The sequence below is a fragment of the Somniosus microcephalus genome, chromosome 10, assembly GCF_052327205.1.
Source record: "Somniosus microcephalus isolate GS21.2 chromosome 10, FLI_Smic_1.0, whole genome shotgun sequence".
Lineage (NCBI taxonomy): Eukaryota > Metazoa > Chordata > Chondrichthyes > Squaliformes > Somniosidae > Somniosus > Somniosus microcephalus.
Genome location: NC_140996.1, coordinates 170,066,781 through 170,087,800, shown reverse-complemented (window position 1 = coordinate 170,087,800; position 21,020 = coordinate 170,066,781). Strand labels below are relative to the sequence as shown.

Genomic DNA, 21,020 nt, shown 5'->3' with positions numbered 1-21,020 from the left:
TTATAAATGGAAATATAAAAATAAGACAGAATGTATGATGTGTCTGCATACACTGGTCCCGTATCCTCCAACCCCACTTTACCTGAAGACTACACTTGCTCTTGACGTCCCATGTGCAATGCCACAGGACTGGTAACATATTAAAAGTCTCAATGTCTGTCCACTTCCAGTTGTCATCTTTTGTCACACTTTTGTGTCAACTTTTTCCATTATAAATTCTTATGTCCAAATTTATAATGGAAACTGCCAATGTAAATGTGCTACATTGTAGTTACACATACCCGCCAGTGGTGACACTGTCACACCTCAGTTTTGCATCTCCTAGCTGCTTAGTCTGTACTGCAGAGAAACCCCTATGCTACCAACCAGCTCTACTTATTTGCTTCCTAAACTGGTGCAAGTTTTGCTATTTAACTATAAACATCGTCAAAATATTACATACAGGTAATAACAGAATACATGACTTTAAAATAGTGACTGGATTGTGTGTGTGCCTGGTGTAGTTATTGTCTGCCCTGTAACCCCACTTCACCTGAAGGTTGCAACTGACCTTGACTCCCCAAATGCAGTATCACATAGATTGACTAATATACAAATAAATATAGGACTGTTAAACCATTAAAAATGATCTAAAGTCCAAGGGAAAGTGGCAAGCTGGATTCGAAATTGGCTCAGTGGCAGGAAGCAAAGGGTAATGGTTGACAGGTGTTTTTGTGACTGGAAGGCTGTTTCCAGTGGGGTTCCACAGGGCTCAGTACTAGGTCCCTTGCTTTTAGTGGTTTATATTAATGATTTAGACTTCAATGTAGGAGGCATGATTAAGAAGTTTGCAGATGAAACAAAAATTGGCCATGTGGTTGATAGTGAGGAAGATAGCTGTAGACTGCAGGAAGAAATCAATGGACTGGTCAGGTGGGCAGAAAATGGGCAAATGGAATTCAATCCGGAGAAGTGTGAGGTAATGCATTTGGGGAGGGTTAACAAGGCAATGGAATACACAATAAATGGTAGGATACTGAGAAATGTAGAGGAACAGAGGGAACTTGGAGTGCATGTTCACAGATCCCTGAAGATAGTACGACAGATAGATAAGGTGATTAAGAAGGCATACGGGATACTTTCCTTTATTAGTCGAGGCATAGAATATAAGAGCAGAGAGGTTATGCTAGAACTGTATAAAACACTAGTTAGGCCACAGCTAGAGTACTGCGTAGAGTTCTGGTCACCACATTACAGGAAAGAGGTGATTGCACTGGAGAGGTACAGAGGAGATTTACGAGGATGTTGCCAGGACTGGAGAATTTTAGCTTGGAAAGATTGGATAGGCTGGGGTTGTTTTCTTTGGAACAGAGGAGGCTGAGGGGAGACTTAACTGAGGTATATAAAATTATGAGGGGTCTAGATACAGTGGAAAGGAAGGACCTATTTCCCTTAGCAGAGAGGTCAATAGCCAGGGGCATAGATTTAAAGTAATTGGTAGAAGGATTAAAGGGGAGACAAGGAGACATTTTTTCACGCAGAGGGCGGTGGGGGTCTGGAACTCACTGCCTGAAAGGGTGGTAGAGGCAGAAACCCTCATCACATTTAAAAAGTATTTGTATAATCACTTGAAATGCAAGGTTATGAACAAAGAGCTGGAAAGTGAGATTAGGCTGGATAGCTCTTTTTCGACTGGCGCAGACACGATGGGCCGAATGGCCTCCTTTTGTGCCGTATATTTCTATGATGATTCTAAGTACACAGCGTCAGTCAGCAGCTGAGCAGATTTACCTCAACTGGTTGCTCAAAATTGTTACTAAGTGGTAAGATTTTAGTAAGAAAGTTATAAGCAGGGATCTCAACTGCCAGGCAATGTCAGAAGACGGCAAAACTTCCTGCCCAAGAGTTTTCATGGGCGGCCCAGCCAATTTGAACAGCTGGGCCGAATTAACATCCCTCCCGGCACACTGGTAAATCGCAGGTGGAAGGTGAAAATTCATACCCGTTTGACAGGATTTTGACTGCATATGAGGTTTACAGTAAGTAGCTTTTGTCTGGGTCAAAGGCTTGCACAACAATGCCTTATTTTTCAGCTCCTTTACAGGTGCTGGTGAAGGTGTTGATGTCTGGTTAGAAGCCTAAAAAAGTAAAGCAGAAACACAATTAATGGAAAAATGTACATATGCCTTTCTTTTCCAGAAAAAGTGAAGCTAGTAAAGGGGGAATAAAAGTCTAAGGAAGTAGTTTCAGTTTAATCTAATATCCACCTCCTATTTCTGACTGAAGAAATTATGGCGACATACACATTTGTTACCCGAGAGAAAATACAAGGATCGATTTTAACCCTGCCAGCTTTGTGAGATTGCGTCCAAGGGCTTCCCACCCTCCACCATTTTAATGCATCAGATTTTGGCTTCAGGTCAGGCACCCACGCCAGACAATTAAAAGGTCAAAGCTGCAATCCGATGATGTCACAGCCACTTTCAATGCATTTTAACCTATAATAACAAATGCCATGGCCAATCCCAGACCTGACAGGAAAACCTAGCAGGATTGGTTAGAAACATAGAAAAATAGGAGGAGTAGGCCATTCAATATGATCATGGCTGATCCTCTATCTCAATACCATATTCCCGCTCTCTCCCCATACCTCTTGATGCCTTTTGTGTCTAGAAATCTATCTATTTCCTTCTTAAATATATTCAGTGACTTGGCCTCCACAGCCTTCTGTGGTAGAGAATTCCACAGGTTCACCACCCTCCGAGTGAAGAAATTCTCATCTCAGTCCTAAATGTCCTACCACGTATCCTGAGACTGTGACCCCTCGTTCTAGACCCCCCAGCCAGGGGTAACGTCCTCCCTGCATCCAGTCTGTCTAGCCCTGTCAGAATTTTATACGTTTCAATGAGATCCCCTCTCATTCTTCTAAACTCTAGTGAATACAGGCCTAGTCGAACCAATCTCTCCTCATACGTCAGGCCTGTCATCCCAGGAATCAGTCTGGTGAACCTTTGCTGCACTCCCTCTATGGCAAGGAGACCAAAACTGCACACAGTACTCCAGGTGTGGTCACCAAGGCTCTGTATAACTGTAGTAAGACATCCTTGCTCCTGTACTCAAATCCTCTTGTAATGAAGGCCAACATAGCATTTGTCTTCCTAACTGCTTGCTGCACCTGCATGTTTGCTTTCAGTGACTGGTGTACAAGGACACCCAGGTCCCTCTGTACATCAACATTTCCTAATCTATCACCATTTAAATAATACTCTGCCTTTCTGTTTTTCCTGCCGAAGTGGATGTGGTAAACCACTTTTATCGTTACACTATGGTTATCACTGTTATATCGTTACACTATGGTTATCACTGTTTACACTGTTGTAGCACTACACGAGGTCGCCTCTTGTCACGCTGTTATACCTGGGCTGACCACTGCTGACTCCGCCCATGGCTCCACCTACTTGCCCAGGTATAAAGGTGGTCGACTGGCTGGTATTCCTCCTTGTTGGATCCGATCGCCCACGAGGGTGGGCTCTGTTATTTAGCCAATAAAAACCTATAGTTACTGTCTTAACTCGTCGCTTTTCATTGGATGAATTGATAGGTATATCAATTTTATTGGCTAAATTTTGAAATGTCTTTAACGGAGCAGCCAAACGACCAGTCAGGCGCCCAGCTACAACAGCCACAGCAGCCGGCCTGGCTGCGAGCCCTCCAACCGCCGTACCTGGATCTAAACCCACAGGCAGCAAACTCAGCCCTCGACTTCAAACACTGGCTGAGCTGTTTCGAATCCTACCTGGGAGAATCCGGCGTGCCTCAGAGATCCAAACTAAGAGTTCTGACCGCCCAAGTGAGCCCTAAAGTATTTGCACTCATCCAGGACCTTACTACATACGAGGCCGCCCTCAACCTGCTGAAAGAGCCGGAGCCCGGTAAATTCTATGTATGCCAGACATCTCCTAAGATCCCGCCCGCAACAGCCAGGAGAGTCTGTAGATGAATTTTTACGGGCGCTACAAACACTCGGCAGGGACTGTGACTTTAAAGCTGTAACGGCTGCAGAAAATACTGAAGAGAATATCCGCGATGCCTTCGTGAAAGGCCTTCGGTCCGACTACTCACGGCAAAGACTGCTAGAATCAAAGGACCTCGACCTGAACACAGCTGCAGCCCTCGCTCGCTCTCTGGAAGTGGCCCATCGGGACCTCGAGGCGTATTCCAGGTACTGTGCTGCGCGACCCTGGGACTCGGGCCCGACCCCGACCGCAATACCCCTCGCACCGCTGCCTCTGGGACCTACCTCAGCGTCGGCGTCCCGGACCCGATCGGGACCGCCACCCCCGGTACCGGCTGCGACATCGGAGCCCCGCGATCGGGCCGCCGGCTGCTTTTTCTGTGGCCAGGCGAAACACCCGAGGGGGCGCTGCCCTGCAAGAAACGCGACCTGCTCCGACTGCCACAAGAAAGGCCACTTCGCGAAGGCCTGCAGGGGGAAAGCCACAGACGCCAGCAGTGCCTCATGCGAGTTGTGGGGGCGGCCATCTTTCATCAAGGCCACAGATGCCAGTATCCCCTCGTGAGTCGTGGGGCGGCCATCTTTGATCAAGGCCACCGACACCGGCAGTGTCTCATGTGAGTTGTGGGGGCGGCCATCTTCTCCGCCATTTTATGCAACGTCGTGGGCACCGCCATTTTGTCCACCACACTCGACCGCCACCTTGTCTCCAGACCCGACCACAGCCTCACCCGCAGACTACAGCAGCTCCCTCAGCCATACACTAGCCTCCGTCACACTGGACCAAGCTCGCCCGCATCACCTGTCCAAGTCCATGATGGACATCAAAGTAAACGGCCATGCCACGACCTGCCTGTTCGACAGCGGAAGCACAGAGAGTTTCATCCACCCAGACACGGTGAGCCACTACTCCCTCACTGTCCAGCCAACGCGCAACCGGATCTCGATGGCGTCGAGGTCCCATTCAACAGACATCAGCGGATACTGTGTTGTGACCCTGTCGGTTAGGGGCACGGAGTATAAAAATTTTAAACTTCTCGTCCTGCCCCAACTCTGCGCTGCCGTCCTACTAGGGCTGGATTTCCAATCCCACCTTCAAAGTGTCACTTTGGCATACGGTGGACCCCTCCCCCCACTCACAGTCGACAACCAACAGCCTTTAAACCGCCCACCGCGTACCACCTGCGGCCTATCCACCCTCAGGGTTCCGCCCCCCTCCCTGTTCGCCAACCTCACCCGCGACTGTAAACCCGTCGCTACCAAGAGCAGGCGGTGCAGCGCCGGGGACAGAGCTTTTATTAGCTGAGGTGCAGCGTCTCCTGAAAGAGGGCATCATTGAGAGGAGCAACAGCCCCTGGCGTGCCCAGGTCGTAGTCGTTAAGACCGGTGATAAAAGCCACCTAGTCATCGACTACAGCCAAACCATAAACCGGTACACCCAGCTGGACGCATACCCCCTTCCCCGCATATCTGATATGGTCAATCAGATTGCACAGTACCGAGTATTCTCTACCATCGACCTTAAGTCGGCCTACCACCAACTCCCTATCCGCCCTGAGGACCGCCAGTATACCGCCTTCGAGGCGAATGGCCGCCTCTACCACTTCCTTAGGGTTCTCTTCGACGTCACCAACGGGGTTTCGGTCTTCCAAAGGGAGATGGACCGGATGGTTGACCAGAACGGGCTGCACACCACGTTCCCCTATCTAGATAACGTCACCATCTGCGGTCGCGACCGGCAGGACCATGATGTTAATCTGGAGAAATTCCTCCGTACGGCCCAACTGCTGAACCTCACCTACAATAAGGAGAAATGTGTGTTTAACACCTCGCGCCTTGCCATCCTCGGCTGCGTAGTAGAGAACGGAGTCATCGGCCCCGACCCCGAAAGAATGCGCCCCCTCATGGAGCTTCCCCTCCCCCACTGTCCAAAGGCGCTGAAGAGAACCCTGGGGCTCTTCGCCTACTATGCCCAATGGGTGCCGAATTATGCGGACAAAGCCAGACCCCTCATGAAGTCCGCCTCCTTCCCCCTGACGGCAGAAGCTTGCGCAGCCTTCTCCCTCATTAAGGGAGACATTGCTAAGGCCACAATGCACGCGGTGGATGAGTCTATCCCTTTCCAAGTGGAGAGCGATGCATCCGACTTCGCCCTAGCCGCAACCCTTAACCAGGAGGGGAGACCGGTGGCCTTCTTCTCAAGGACCCTCCAGGGCCCCCGAGATCCGACACTCCTCGGTCGAGAAGGAGGCCCAGGCGATCGTGGAGGCTGTACGACGCTGGAGGCATTACCTGGCAGGCAAACGATTTACCCTCCTCACCGACCAGCGTTCGGTTGCTTTTATGTTTAATAACAAGCTGAGGGGCAAAATCAAGAACGACAAGATCTTGAGGTGGAGAATCGAGCTCTCCACCTATGATTATGAGATCTTGTACCGGCCTGGTAAACTGAACGAACCCCCAGGTGCTCTATCACGAAGTACATGCGCCAATGCGCAAATTGATAGACTGCAGACCCTCCACAACGACCTCTGCCACCCCGGAGTCACCAGACTTTACCACTTCATTAAGGCCCGCAACCTGCCCTACCCCATCGAGGAGGTCAGGACCATGACCAGGAACTGCCAAACCTGTGCCGAATGCAAACCGCATTTCTTTAGGCCGGACAGAGCAAGCCTGACCAAGGCCACCCGCCCCTTCGAGCGCTTGGGCATCGATTTTAAGGGGCCCCTCCCGTCCTCTGACCGTAATGTGTACTTCCTCAACATCATTGACGAGTACTCCCGTTTCCCCTTTGCCTTCCCCTGCCCAGACATGACCAGTACCATGGTCACCAAATGCCTGAACGACCTCTTCGCCGTGTTCGGGTTCCCGAACTATATACATAGCGACCGGGGCTCCTCCTTCATGAGCGAGGAACTTCGCCAGTTCCTACTAGCGAGAGGTATTGCTGCAAGCAGGACCACCAGCTACAACCCCCGAGGGAACGGCCAGGTGGAAAGAGAGAACGCGACTGTCTGGAAGGCCGTTCTCTTAGCCTTAAAGTCCAAGGGCCTCCCAACCTCTCGCTGGCAGGAAGTCCTCCCGGCAGCGCTGCATTCCATTCGGTCACTGCTTTGCACTGCCATTAACGCCACCCCCACATAAACGAATGTTTGTTTTCCCCAGGAAGTCGACTACGGGAACCACGCTACCAACTTGGCTGACCTCTCTGGGGCCCGTCTTGCTGCGAAAGCACGCGAGGGCCCATAAAACGGACCCCCTGGTCGAGAGGGTGGACCTCCTGCACGCCAACCCCCAGTATGCCTATGTGGCATACCCAGACGGGCGGGAGGACACAGTCTCCTTACGAGACCTCGCACCCTCGGGCATCCCCGAGACACCACCGTTACCCCCCACCACCCCCCCAAATCCAGCCCAGGTAGACGGCATGCCGGAACCCCACGAGCCTTCGCCGACCACGCAGACACCAGCATTAACATCGGATACTGCATCACCGCCGCCGCTGCTGCGACGATCAGAAAGGCTCACGAGGCCTCCGGACAGACTGACATACCCGAACTGGTAGTACACTTCACCCCGCCGGACTCAAATCTAAACAAGGGGTGAATGTGGTAAACCACTTTTATCGTTACACTATGGTTATCACTGTTATATCGTTACACTATGGTTATCACTGTTTACACTGTTGTAGCACTACACGAGGTCGCCTCTTGTCACGCTGTTATACCTGGGCTGACCACTGCTGACTCCGCCCATGGCGCCACCTACTTGCCCAGGTATAAAGGTGGTCGACTGGCTGGTATTCCTCCTTGTTGGATCCGATCGCCCACGAGGGTGGGCTCTGTTATTTAGCCAATAAAAACCTATAGTTACTGTCTTAACTCGTCGCTTTTCATTGGATGAATTGATAGGTATATCAGTGGATAACTTCACATTTATCCACGTTATACTGCATCTGCCACGTATTTGCCCACTCACTCAACTTGTCTAAATCACCTTGCAGCCTCTGTGCATCCTCCTCCCAACTCATAATCAAATAGTTTTGTGTCGTCAGCAAACTTGGATATATTACATTTGGTTCCCTCATCCAAATCATTGATAGCATTGATCCCTGCGGTACCCCACTAGTCACCGCCTGCTACCCCGAAAAAGACCCATTTATTACGATTCACCATTTCCTGTCTGTTAACCAATTTTCAATCCGTGGCAGTATATTACCCCCAATCCCATGTGCTTTAATTTTGCACACTAACCTCTTATGTGGGACTTTATCAAAGGCCTTCTGAAAATCCAAACACACCACATCCACTATTTCTCCCTTATCTATTCTACCAGTTACATCCTCAAAAAACTCCAGTAGGTTTGTCAAACACGATTTCCCTATCATAAATCCATGTTGACTTTGTCTAATCCCGTTGATATTTTCTAAGTGTCCTATTATCACATCCTTTATAATAGACTCTAGCATTTTCCCTACTACTGGTGTTAGGCTAACCAGTCTGTAGTTCCCCATTTTCTCTCTCCCTCCTTTTTTAAATGGTGGGGTTACATTTACCACCCTCCAATCTACAGTAACTGTTCCATAATCTATAGAATTTTGGAAGATGACAACCAATGCATCCACTATTTCCATGGCTACCTCTTTCAGTACTCTGGGATGCAGATTATCAGGCCCTAGGGATTTATTGGTTTTCAGTCCCATTAATTTCTCCAGCACTATTTTTTTTTACTAATACTAATTTCCTTTAATTCCTTCTTCTCACTAGACCCATTGGTTCCCTAGCATTTCTGGGAAGTTATTTGTGTCCTCTTCCGTGAAGACAGAACCAAGGTATTTGTTTAATTGCTCAGCCATTTCCTTGTTCCCCATTATAAATTCTCCTGTTTCTGACTAAGGGACCTACATTTGTCTACACTAATCTTATTCTTTTTACATACTTGTAGAAGCTTTTACAGTCCGCTTTTATATTCCTTGCAAGTTTACTCTCATATTCTATTTTCCCCCTCTTAATCAATCTCTTGGTCCTTTTTTGCTGAACTCTAAAGTGCTCCCAATCCTCAGGCTTGTTACTTTTCTGGCAACTTTATATGACATTATGGCCTTCTCCTGCTTTTACTTCTTATGTTCTTAATCAGCTTTCTCTACTTACTATGGGAGCCATTATTACTTTTTGTTTTGGATGGAGCAAGACTTGGCATTGGAGTAGCAGCAGCGGCCTTAGCAACCACCACCGCCAGCAGCTGGGCCTCTCAGAGACACAGCACACACAGTTTATGGGCCAAGAGACGCCTACTTGGATCTATCGGAGGAGTGCAGGAGGTGACTGTGCTTCTCTAAGTAGGCTAAAAGTAAACCTCTGGAACCTCTTGCAACAGGACCTTCTGCCCGCTGGACTGGGGGAGGGGGGTTGGTACGCCATTGCAGTGGTCCACAAAGTAACCACAACCCTGAATTTTTACACAACTGGATCCTTTCAGTCTGCTACTGGGGAAATCAGCTGCCTTTCCCAATCAGCAGATCACAGCTGCATTAAGCAGGTCACTGATGCCCTTGTCATCAAGGCCGAGTCCCCACTGACCCTAGCAGTCAGCAGAACAGAGATTCTGCCTTTTCAGCAGTGGCTGGCTACACTTGCGTGCAGGGTATGCTTGACTGTACACATGTGACCATTAGGGCACTGAAACACTACCCAGCAATATTTGTAAATAGAAAAGGATAGCACTTTGTCACTATACAGCTGGTGGTCGATCAGCAGCAGCAGAATTACATTCTACCACAATCTGTAACCTCATGGCCAGGCATATCACTCTTCCATCACCATCAAGCCAGATCCACCACCATCACCTCCTGCACTCCTCAGATAGATCCAAGTAGGCGACTTTTGGCCCATAAACTGTGTGCTGTGTCTCTGAGAGGCCCAGCTGCTGGTGGTGGTTGCTGAGGCTGCTGCTGCTACTCCACTGCCAAGTCTTGCTCCGTCCAAAACCGTGGTTCAATAAGAAGTGTAGAAGAGCATGCCAGGGGCAGCATCAGGCCACCTGAAAACGAGGCACCAACCTGAAGCTTCAACATGGGGCTACATGCATGCTAAACAGCGGAAGCAGCATGCTATAGACAGAGCTAAGTGATCGCACAACCAACGGATCAGTTCAAATGAAGCAGTCCATGTCTGCATGCAGCAAGGCCCTAACAACAGGCTTGGGCTGATAAGTGGCAAGTAACATTTGCACCACACAAGTGCCAGACAACGACCATCTCCAACAAGAGTCTAACCACCTTCCCTTGACATTCAATGTCATTACCATTGCCGAATCCCCCCTACTATCAACACCCTGGGGGTCGCCAGTTATCAGAAACTCAATTAGGGATGGACAATAAATGCTGGCGATGCCCATATCCTGAAAATGAACTAAAAAAAAGTTCTATAATTTTCATTGAATGTTCTCCAACAAACAGCAAGTCATTTTGCTTGCGCTTTATGGCTTAGCTTTGGAGAAGCCTGCACTTGTGTTGTTAGATCTGAATTTAGTAATTGCTGGAAAAAGTGTAAAAGCTACCATGTGCAAGTTTAGCTTTAAAACTGTATGAACTTGTGTGACGAGAAGTTTCAACTGCTAATTCAAACTCAGCTGTTTACTGCACAGTCTGCCTGAAATCTAAAGTTACAGGACGACCCACATTTGGTTTGTATTTCATAACCAGCTAAAATCTTCCACATTGCTGTTTCTCATGCAACAGATATTCTGGAAATTGTAGTGTCCGTGTGTAGATAAAGACACTGAAGACAGGAGTTGGTTCATAGGTATTTACTAAGCAAGTCTGGGGGGGGTTCTAAAGGATATACACAATACACAGGCTTATATAGCCCAAGTGGCAATTACCGGCATTACGCACACCTGGGGCTCTTAAAGGCACATACACCACAATTGCTCCCCTTCTAGCTAACTAGTACATCATATTTTAAGTAATTATTAATTACATGTGATATGCAAAATAATATACATTGCTGTATTAATTAATTATAAGTTAGTCTCTCAGGAGGCTTCCTGACTCGGTCCGGATAACGCCTCGGGGGTGTAGTAGTTTCTGGTGGTGTAGTAGGTTCTTCTGGCAAGGCTGATTCGGCTTGAAGGCCAGTGTCGGGTTCATCGGGTTCCAGTATCACCGGATCGGAGGTAGATATGGGTATCTCTACTTCATCGTTAGATGTATAGCGTGGTGGTGTAGGTTGTCCCTTTTCGGATGACTTGATGATTTGGTCAGCATGGCGCCTTATTATGCTTTCTCCGATGTCCACGGTATACATCAGTGGTCCTAGTCGTGTGCAGATAGTTCCAGGCTGCCATTTCTTGGTACGGTAGTCCCGGGCCAAAACCGGTTGGCCTATCTGGAAGGCCCTAGTTGGCCTTTCATTCATGCCCTGAAACTGCCGGTTCTCCACGTCCCTTCGGATGTTGGGCTTGACCAAATCCAGCCGGCATCTTAGGTTTCTATTGTAGAACATCATGGCGGGAGTTTGGTTTGTAACCATATGTGTTGCATTCCTGTATGCAAACAAGAAGTTATCCACCTTGTGCTGAAGTTTTATGTCTTCATTACCCATGGCCTTTATGGCCTTCTTGAAGGTCTGGACAAACCTTTCAGCCAATCCATTGGTGGCGGGATGGTATGGGGCGAACGTGTAGTGCTTTACCCCGTTGTTCTTTAAGAACTTTCTGAATTCTTCGGACACAAATTGCGGTCCATTATCAGAACATATCTGTTCCGGCAGCCCATTCCTGGCAAATATGGTCCTTAATACTGTGATGGTTTTTTCCGTGGTGGTGGAGGACATCTTTATTACCTCCGGCCACTTGGAGTGTGCATCAACTGCGATTAAGAACATCGAGTCCATAAATGGACCAGCAAAGTCGATGTGCACCCTTTGCCAGGGAGATGAGGGCCACTCCCATGGATGTAGAGGGGCCTGTGGCGGAGCATTTTGGACCTTCTGGCATCCTAGGCAGCTCTTGGTCATGTCTTCGATGTCTCCATCGATACCTGGCCACCATACAAACGCCCTAGCTAGGTTCTTCATTTTCACTCCACCCAGATGCCCCTCGTGAAGCTCCTTTAGCACTTTATCCTGGAGTTTGGGTGGAATCACCACTCTGGATCCACACATCAAGGTTCCTCGGCATACTGACAGCTGTTCTCTTCTTTGCGAGAATGCTGGCAACAGTGGTTCGCCATGTGCTGGCCATCCCTTCATTGTTAAATCGTAGACCCGTGAGAGAGTAGGGTCATTTCTTGTCTCCCTTTCAATGGCAGAATTTGTCACCGGTAGACATTCCACTATGGTAGAGTGGAATATCTCTACTGGGTCTACTGTAGGTGCCTCTTCTATCGTTGGCAACGGCAGGCGCGATAAACCGTCAGCATTCCCATGCTGTTTTGACCCTTTGTATTCAATGTTGTATTGGTGTGCCCCTAGAAAAAGGGACCACCTCTGTAGTCTTTGTGCCGTCATAATGGGGACACCTTTCTTAGGGTTGAATATGGAGATGAGGGGTTGATGGTCAGTCAGCAAGGTAAATTTTTGTCCGTGTAGGTAATGATTGAATTTCTTCACTCCCCATACCAGGCTGAGTGCTTCCCTGTCTATCTGGGCATAGTTACGCTCAGCTGAGTTCAATGAGCGTGACGCAAAAGCTATCGGCCGTTCCGAGCCATCAGGGAATCTATGGGACAATACCGCTCCTATGCCGTAAGGGGATGCATCGCACGCCAGTCTGATTGGTAGCGATGGGTTGTAATGAGCCAAAACTTTCTCGGATGTGATTAAGTCTTTACATTTATGGAAGGCACGTTTACAGTCTTCGTTCCATTTCCAAATCACTCCTGTCTGTAGAAGATCATTAAGAGGGTGTAGAATAGTTGATAAGTTCGGTAAAAATTTATGATAGTAATTTATTAATCCCAGGAATGACCTCAATTGTGAAACATTTTCAGGTGCTGGGGCTTTTATAACTGCTTCAATTTTTTCAGGTGACTTATGCAACCCTTCCTTATTAATTATGTGGCCACAATATGATATCTGATTTTGGAAAAATTCGCACTTGGGGCGATTTGCTCGTAGGCCCCGTTCTTTCAGCCTAGTGAGCACCTGCTCCAAATTGGCAAGGTGCTCGTTGTCGTTTTCTCCTGTTATAAGGATGTCGTCTAGGTAACACTGAGTCCCCGGAATCCCTTGCAGGACTTGCTCCATAGCTCTTTGCCAGATAGCTGGAGCTGATGCTACTCCAAAAACCAGTCGATTGTACTGGTACAGGCCTTTGTGTGTGTTTATTGTGAGGTACTTTTTAGAGGTCTCCTCAACCTCCATCTGTAGATATGCCTGTGCCAAGTCAATTTTTGTGAAACGTTTTCCTCCGGATAGTGAGGCGAAAATATCTTCTATCCTCGGAAGAGGATACTGTACCGTGTGAAGGACCGGGTTTACAGTCACCTTAAAGTCCCCACAGATGCGAATTTTTCTCTGTTCCTCAGTTATTTTTCAATGCTTTTTTCATGACTGGAACGATGGGTGTTGCCCATTCGCTCCAATCTATTTTGGATAATACGCCTGCCTTTTCCAAATTCTCCAGCTCTGCCTCGACTGCCGGACGTATTGCGTATGGCACCGGTCTTGCCTTAAAATTTTTTGGAATTGCTGCATCTTCCACTTTTATTGAGGCGGTGATGCCTTTCAAGGTTCCTAGTTTCTCTTGAAACACTTCTTTGGCGTTGGCCAAGATGTCTTTTAATCGTTCAGGTATGATGTCATCATTGTTTTTTTCCTTACTGGTCACCGTCAGTGCCTGAATGGAGTGCCAGTCTAAACGTATCTTCCTTATCCATTCACGTCCCAACAACGGTGGACCACCATCTTGTAGAATGTATAAATACAACTTTTGTATTTCTTTGCCGTTGTATACCACAGGCACCTTTATTTTTCCTTTGGGGTATACTTTCTGCCCCGTATATGTTTTTAAGATAATGGATGTGTCTTTTAGAGGTATATGCGAAAATAGCCTCTCGTAATCTCGTCGATTTATTACGGTTAGAGCTGATCCTGTATCTAGCTCCATTTTAATTGGGGACCCTGCTATTATGAGGGTAACCCAAATGGTCTGGTAATCTTCATTGGCAATTACATTATGTAATTTGAGAGAGCTTAGTCTCTTGTTCCCGAAGTCGCTATCGCTCTTCTGGTCTTTGGAGCTACTGTCCGTCATCATTTGTACCTTTCTGTGCTTTTCCTTATTGATTCTTTTCCCGTTAGTGGATTTTTTATTTTCAGATCGGCATACACGTGGAATGTGTCCCATCTTTCCGCATCGCCTGCATGCTTTTTCTTTGAACCAGCAATCCCTCTGGTCATGGTTGGATCTGCCGCAGCGATAACATCTCTCGAAACCCCGTGTCATTTCATGGGTGCCGAAGTCCTGTGGCCTTTGCTGTATCTTTGCCGCTCCTATTGCACTGAAAGCCTTGTCCAGTGTTAAATCTTTTCCAGAAGATACCTTTTTTTGTGTTTCTACACTTAGGGGATTGCAGATGAATTTGTCTTGCAGAGAATCTGCCAGTCCTGCCTCGAATTGGCAGTGTAGGGTATCAACAATCTCCTCAAAATTCTTGTCCATCGGTTCGGCTGGAGTGATTAAGTTGCGTAACAGCTTGTATGTTTCTGCGCCCATTAGATCCAGAAGCACTGAAGCTTTTTTTTCATCTTCTATTCCATTTGCGGTGCAAAACACCTCCACTCTTTCTACATATGTGGTCCAATCCTCTATCTTGTTATCAAAAGCATCAATATTGCCAGACTTAGGCATTTCAAAAAAAGATATGGCGCTTCCCGCGCTTTTTTTTTTTTTCTCTCTGTTTTACTGTGGTTTCTGTTTATTCACTCTTGGAGACTCGTTCCCGACGGAGGTCTAAACGCTGACCTGCTTGCCGCGCCGGCCGTCTCCCGAGTGCACCCTCCCAGTCCGTTATTGCTTGCCTCCGATTTCGCTGCCTGTCTCAGCTGTAGAGCCCGCCGCTGGAGCCCCAGCCTGACGCCCAGGAAGGATTAGCGCAGTACCTGCCACCAGCTTGGCCAGCTGGTGAAACCACAGTTTCTATTACTTCCTTGAGTCTTCTGGACGCTGGAGGAATCGATGTCCTTGAGGTGCTGCCGAATTGCAGGTAAGTCCGTTTCCACTTCGTCGCCACTGTAGTGTCCGTGTGTAGATAAAGACACTGAAGACAGGAGTTGGTTCATAGGTATTTACTAAGCAAGTCTGGGGGGGGGGGGGGGTTCTAAAGGATATACACAATACACAGGCTTATATAGCCCAAGTGGCAATTACCGGCATTACGCACACCTGGGGCTCTTAAAGGCACATACACCACAATTGCTCTTAAAGGCACATACACCACAGAAATGGCAACCATGAAGCTGCCCGGATGCGGTCTTCCAGCATGCAAACAGAATGAGACATGTGTTTTATGATGCTTCGGAAGAGACCAACTGCTGTTGTTCCACATGGTGTATTAGTATGTATTTAGCTGTAGTGATGATCAAAAGGCAGGTGATGCTTTAGTGCACCAATTAAATAAAACCAGTTCGAAAGCAGAGACAAACTCTGCAACAAGATTGGAATTTATAATAACTTTTGGATCATTGTATGAAGTGCAGAATCGACTGGAATCTTCATTTTCTTCTGATGGCACAAACCTAACAAACACCGATGTCTATTGCATTTAGGCTGTCAAGGTCATTGCTGAACAACTGACATTGCTCAACACTTTTGTGTCAATGCTGTCATTATCTGTGCAGAAGAGGCTGAAAAATGAGTTCCAGTCTTTTTCTATAGAGCAGTCAGAGAAGTGGAATAGAAGAGAGGCTCAATTCCCATTTAGGAAAGCGATTATGCTGTTCAATCCCCATCAGAAATCGTTTGCCTTGTCTGTAAAATTCATGAGTATTTTTGAGCGATATCCCCCTTTGTGGCTTGTGGTGAAGACAAAGCAAAACCAGAAAGTAAATTCCACTCATATTATGCCTGTTCCAGACAAAAATACTATGACATCTATTGAGTTTTAGAAAATACATTACAAACGTTACAAATTTTTGCTGCCTCTTGCATTCTCAGGCCTAGAAATTCAGTGGGCTGCGCCACCCGTTAGCGCCTTAAGAGGGCGCTAAGTGGGTCGGAAGCCACTGGCCACGCCTCCCGCTAAATTCAGTGGGACGCTAATGGCGGCGCTAGCCGTTAGCGCTGCGCCGCTACCGATGACATCGGTGTGCGCAGTGCCCCGCTAACGCCCCGATCGCGATATTTAGATGCGCCCCCTGCTTTAACGCCGGGCGCTATTTGCGACCGGTTCAGGGGGGCCTACCTGCGGCGGTAGAGGCGCTAATTAAAGGAGGTGCGGGGCGGCCATTTTTTTTGCTGGCCGCCTGCCAGCACACCTCTGCGCTGCCGTCCCCGGCCTCCTGAGCCCCCCCCCCCCAACACCCCGTGGAGTACCAACTGCGTTCCAAGAACCCGGCACTTCTCCTCGGTGCCGGGCTCTTTTGCTGGCACTCGCGATCCTTGATCGCGCTGCACAAGGCCCCTCCCCTTTAAGAAGGGGAGGAAGGCCTGCAGTACCGCAGCGCGCCGTGCCGCAGCGTGTGGCGCTGCGGCACGTTGCGCAGCGATATTCAGCTGCAGCGCCCCAAGAGGGATGCGGGGCGCCTCCAGTAGCGCCGCGCTTCCCTCTGGGGCGCGCAAACTGAATTTCTGGCGGGCGGCCGCGACTGCTTCTGGGGCGTTACATTTAGCGCCCTGGCGAGGCTGGCACCCCAAACGGGGCTATAGTGAATTTCTAGGCCTCAGTGTCCTCGGCGGATGCTAGAAAATGTTTTCCAGATTTCAGCTACATCCAAAGTAAATTGCAAGTGAAAAAACCCTGACATATATGTATTATAACACAACTGCTGTGAGCATATGCTTGCCAGAACTTTTGGAACTGCCATTGAGCTCAAAAAGAGACCATGAACTGTGCAAAAAATTGTGGGTTGTCATTTAGCTTAATTGTGCCTTAAAAAAAATAAAGCCCCAGGCTTGTTTTCTTGAATTATAGCGATGTTCCAAATAACTGATTTTTCTACTCATTTCCTTCTAATTCACGTGGGTTTTTTGGAGTCCATTCCCTCTCCCCTGGTTTTTAAGGCTAAAAATAGAACCAGAAAAGCAGACGGAAAAAAAATCAGCAATAAAAACAGATTTTAATGCTCCTACGAGAGTTGCTCAATTGTGAGCATATAGTTGTTTACAGGGTGCGCATGTACAATCCAATTAAAAAAATTTAGTCACATAAATTTAGATGTGATAATTAACATGCAAATGATCATATTTTGCTAAAATATGAATACAATTCTGAGCCAGAATACACAGCAAATAAAAGGGAGGGGAGGGCGGGGCGGACCTGGAAAAGGCTGCGTTCAAATACAATTATAAATATGAAATGTACTAATTTGGAGAATACTTACTGTGACTTTAAAAACCTGGGTCTGAACATTTTGATCTGAAACTGAAAATTGGAATACTTTAATTAGGTACAGTTGTCAGTTGAATGAGATGATTCATATAACTGGGCAAATTTTAGCTCTGCATTATTTTATTCTGAAGTACAAGCAAAAGATATTTTTTCACACCCAACAACTCACTGTGTTGTATCCAGTGAACAGCAAAGTCACACAGATCAGGAAGTTGCCAGGTTAAATCCCCAGTTTATAGTGAATAAGCTGATATCAGCTGACACTGCGCTGATAAAATTGGTCTCAATGCCCTGTAGTTTTGGGTGGTTGAGGGTGGGGAAAGGAGGGAGACCACCACCCATGGTTCTTCCTCATGATTGCTTTCCAGTTACCCCTGCTAGAAATAAACCTATGTGAATACCTGCGGGACAGAATTGGGTTCAGCTGTAATACTCCTGTGGTCAAATAGCCTGGCACCTATGTATCCCTAGGGAGTTACAGCCTTCAGGAGAGGATGGGGAAAGACTGATGGAAAAGGTTATTTTTTCTTTTTAAAAATTACAACATTTGAAAAGGAACTCCAAATTGAAAGGTGCAAAAAACAAGCAAAGATTCTGCAGTCTATCATTAATTTCATTCACTAATTATAGTACTTCCAGCCAAGAAATATACTTGCAATAGCTTAACTCTGATGCTCAATATTCACCTCATGGGTGACATGCTCCAACACCTAAAGTCACTTGTGGGATGTGCATCTTCCTTAAATGCTTTGCACCATATTCTTCAAAAGGTTCATAATACAAAACAATGGGTAACTGAACTAAATGCATGGGGTTGAAATTAACTTTAGATATAGAGAGCGAGAGAGAAAAAGAAAACAAAGTTTTGCAGTTACGCTTCCATTGTTGGGAGTGTCTCAGCCATTTCAGGTTTCCTAGCTTCAGCACCCCTTTATAGTGTCACTATTGTAGCTTGATCAGAAAATTATCTGAGTAGATTAGAGAAATTCTATAAGCAAAGAATGTGTTTACACTCACGCTTACTACTGCAGCATGAGGGATGATGAGTTATCTCATTGCCTGTAAACTGCCATTAACCTGGTCTTCTATTAAAAAAAAACTGAATTTCAGGGATGAGGGATTTCAGTTATGTGGATTGACTAGAGTAGTTGGGATTGTTCTCCTCAGAGTAGAGAAGATTAAGGGGAAATTTCATTGAGGTGTTCAAAATTATGAGGGATTTTAAGGGTAAGCAAAGGACATAGCTAATTGGCTAAAGAACCAGAGGGGGATGAGGAGAATTTTTTTTAACGCAGAAAGTTATGATGATCTGGAATGTACTGCCTGAAAGGGTGGTGGACGCAGATTAAATAATAACTTTCAAAAAGGGAATTAGATCTATACTTGAAAAGGAAAAATTTGCAGGACAATGGGGAAATAACAGGGAAGTGGGACTAACTGGATAGATCCTTTCAAGAGCCGGAACAGGCACAACGGGCTGGATGGCCTCCTCATGTGTTGCATGATTCTACAATTTTGTTTTCCTGTTCAACAAGCTTTCACGCAAGCTGCATTAAGTGACATTAGCAAGCAGCAGTGTAAGAACAATAACACCTGCTCACTTAATCAATAGAGTTGCCAAGTGAGCAAAAAAGTTTAATATCTGCTGTAAATATGATTGGATGGGAACATTTAGTTGAGGATGGGGATGAATCCTTGGTAATATGACCAATAATACATTACTGGTTACATGGCAATGACTGACCAAGAAGACACTAAACAAACATACAGGGCAGATTATATAGAAGTGAGAAAATACCTTTTCCCCCTTACTCGTGTCATTTGACAGTACTCCTGCAATCAGGAAAATGGCAAATCTGGACTGCTGACTTCTCAATGGCTGGCCTCAATTCTGCTCTGTAATCAGCTGGCAGGAGTCTTCAACCACAAATATGAGTAAATATCTCTACATGCAGTGCAATTTTATTTTCTCGTGATCAAGCACCTACCCATATTCATGTTTTCAGGACCTTTCTGCGTATACATGTTGGGTTCATTCTGCTGACTATAAAATTGCAGAAGGCATTGCTGATTACAAAAATGCTTCATTTCTCCTCGCCACTGAACTGTTTCAGTCAGCTCTCTCTGAGCTTTACAGCAGTCACATCTTGCAGCCTTAAATGAAAGAAAAAATATCCATTACTTCAGGAAAAATGTCATTTCTGAAATACAATGGGAGCGATTTTCCCAGCCCCGAGGAGGCGGGAAAGGTGGAAAAGCTAAGTGTGTGTTCGGAACCCGCCCCTGCGCAATTTTGCCGGAGGTGGTTTTGCTGGGTGGGAATCGGTCCTGCCTCCAGAAGGCCAGAGAGGTTGCTAAGAGCCTTAAATGGTAGTTAAGGGCCTTTCTAATCCTATTATGAGAGGCTCTCATTATTTTTCCACATTTTCAGCGTGTTCCACGACCCTCCTAAACCACGCCAGCTAAACCGGCGGGTTGACAAGTGGGTGGCCACCTCACAGCTGCAGCTCCACCATGGACTTTTTTGAGGATGTAACTAGTAAAATAGATAAGGGAGAGCCAGTGGATGTGGTGTATTTGGACTTTCAGAAGGCTTTCGATAAGGTCCCGCATAAGAGATTAGCGTGTAAAGGTAAGGCACATGGGATTGGGGGCAAGGTATTGACTTGGATAGAGAACTGGTTGGCAGACAGAAAGCAAAGAGTTGGAATAAACGGGTCTTTTTCCGAGTGGCAGGCAGTGACTAGTGGGGTACCGCAGGGATCGGTCCTTGGACCCCAGCTATTCGCAATATATATTAATGATCTAGACAAGGGAACGAGATGTAATATCTCCAAGTTTGCAGACGACACAAAGCTGGGTGGGCGTGTATGCTGTGAGGAGGATGCCGAGAAAATCCAGTATGATTTGGACAGGTTGGGTGATTGGGTAGAAGCATGGCAGATGCAATATAACATGGATAAATGTGAGGTTATCCACTTTGGTGGCAAAAACAGGAAGGCAGATTATCTGAATGGCAATAGATTGGGAGAAGGGGAAGTGCAACGAGACCTGGGTGTCCTTGTGCACTAGTCGTTGAAGGTAAGCATGCAGGTGCAGCAGGCGGTTAAGAAGGCAAATGGTATGTTGGCCTTTGTAGCGAGAGGGTTTGAGTACAGGAACAAGGATGTCTTGCTGCAGTTGTACAGGGCCTTGGTGAGACCACATCTGGAGTATTGTGTGCAGTTTTGGTCACCTTATCTGAGGAAGGATGTTCTTGCCATGGAAGGAGTTCAGCGAAGATTCACCAGGCTGATACCTGGGATGGCAGGAATGACATATGAGGAGAGATTGGGTCGATTGGGCTTATACTCGCTGGAGTTTAGAAGAATGAGAGGGTATCTCATTGAAACTTATAAAATTCTGACAGGACTGGACAGACTAGATGCAGGAAGGATGTTCCCAATGGCCGGGGAGTCCAGAACCAGGGGT

At 47.0% G+C, this 21,020-nt stretch overlaps 1 protein-coding gene across 1 annotated transcript in view; it reads right to left on the bottom strand.

Annotated features, from left to right (window-relative positions):
• The window catches only part of zmym2 (zinc finger, MYM-type 2), a 170,926-nt gene that overhangs the window by 37,753 nt on the left and 112,153 nt on the right, over positions 1–21,020 (bottom strand). The window contains exons 13-15 of the mRNA XM_085999145.1: positions 19,538–19,703; positions 17,542–17,582; positions 1,982–2,117 (exon numbers count right to left, since the gene is read on the bottom strand). Coding sequence (XP_085855271.1) covers positions 1,982–2,117; positions 17,542–17,582; positions 19,538–19,703 — 343 coding nt within the window. The remainder of the gene's footprint in view (positions 1–1,981; positions 2,118–17,541; positions 17,583–19,537; positions 19,704–21,020) is intronic.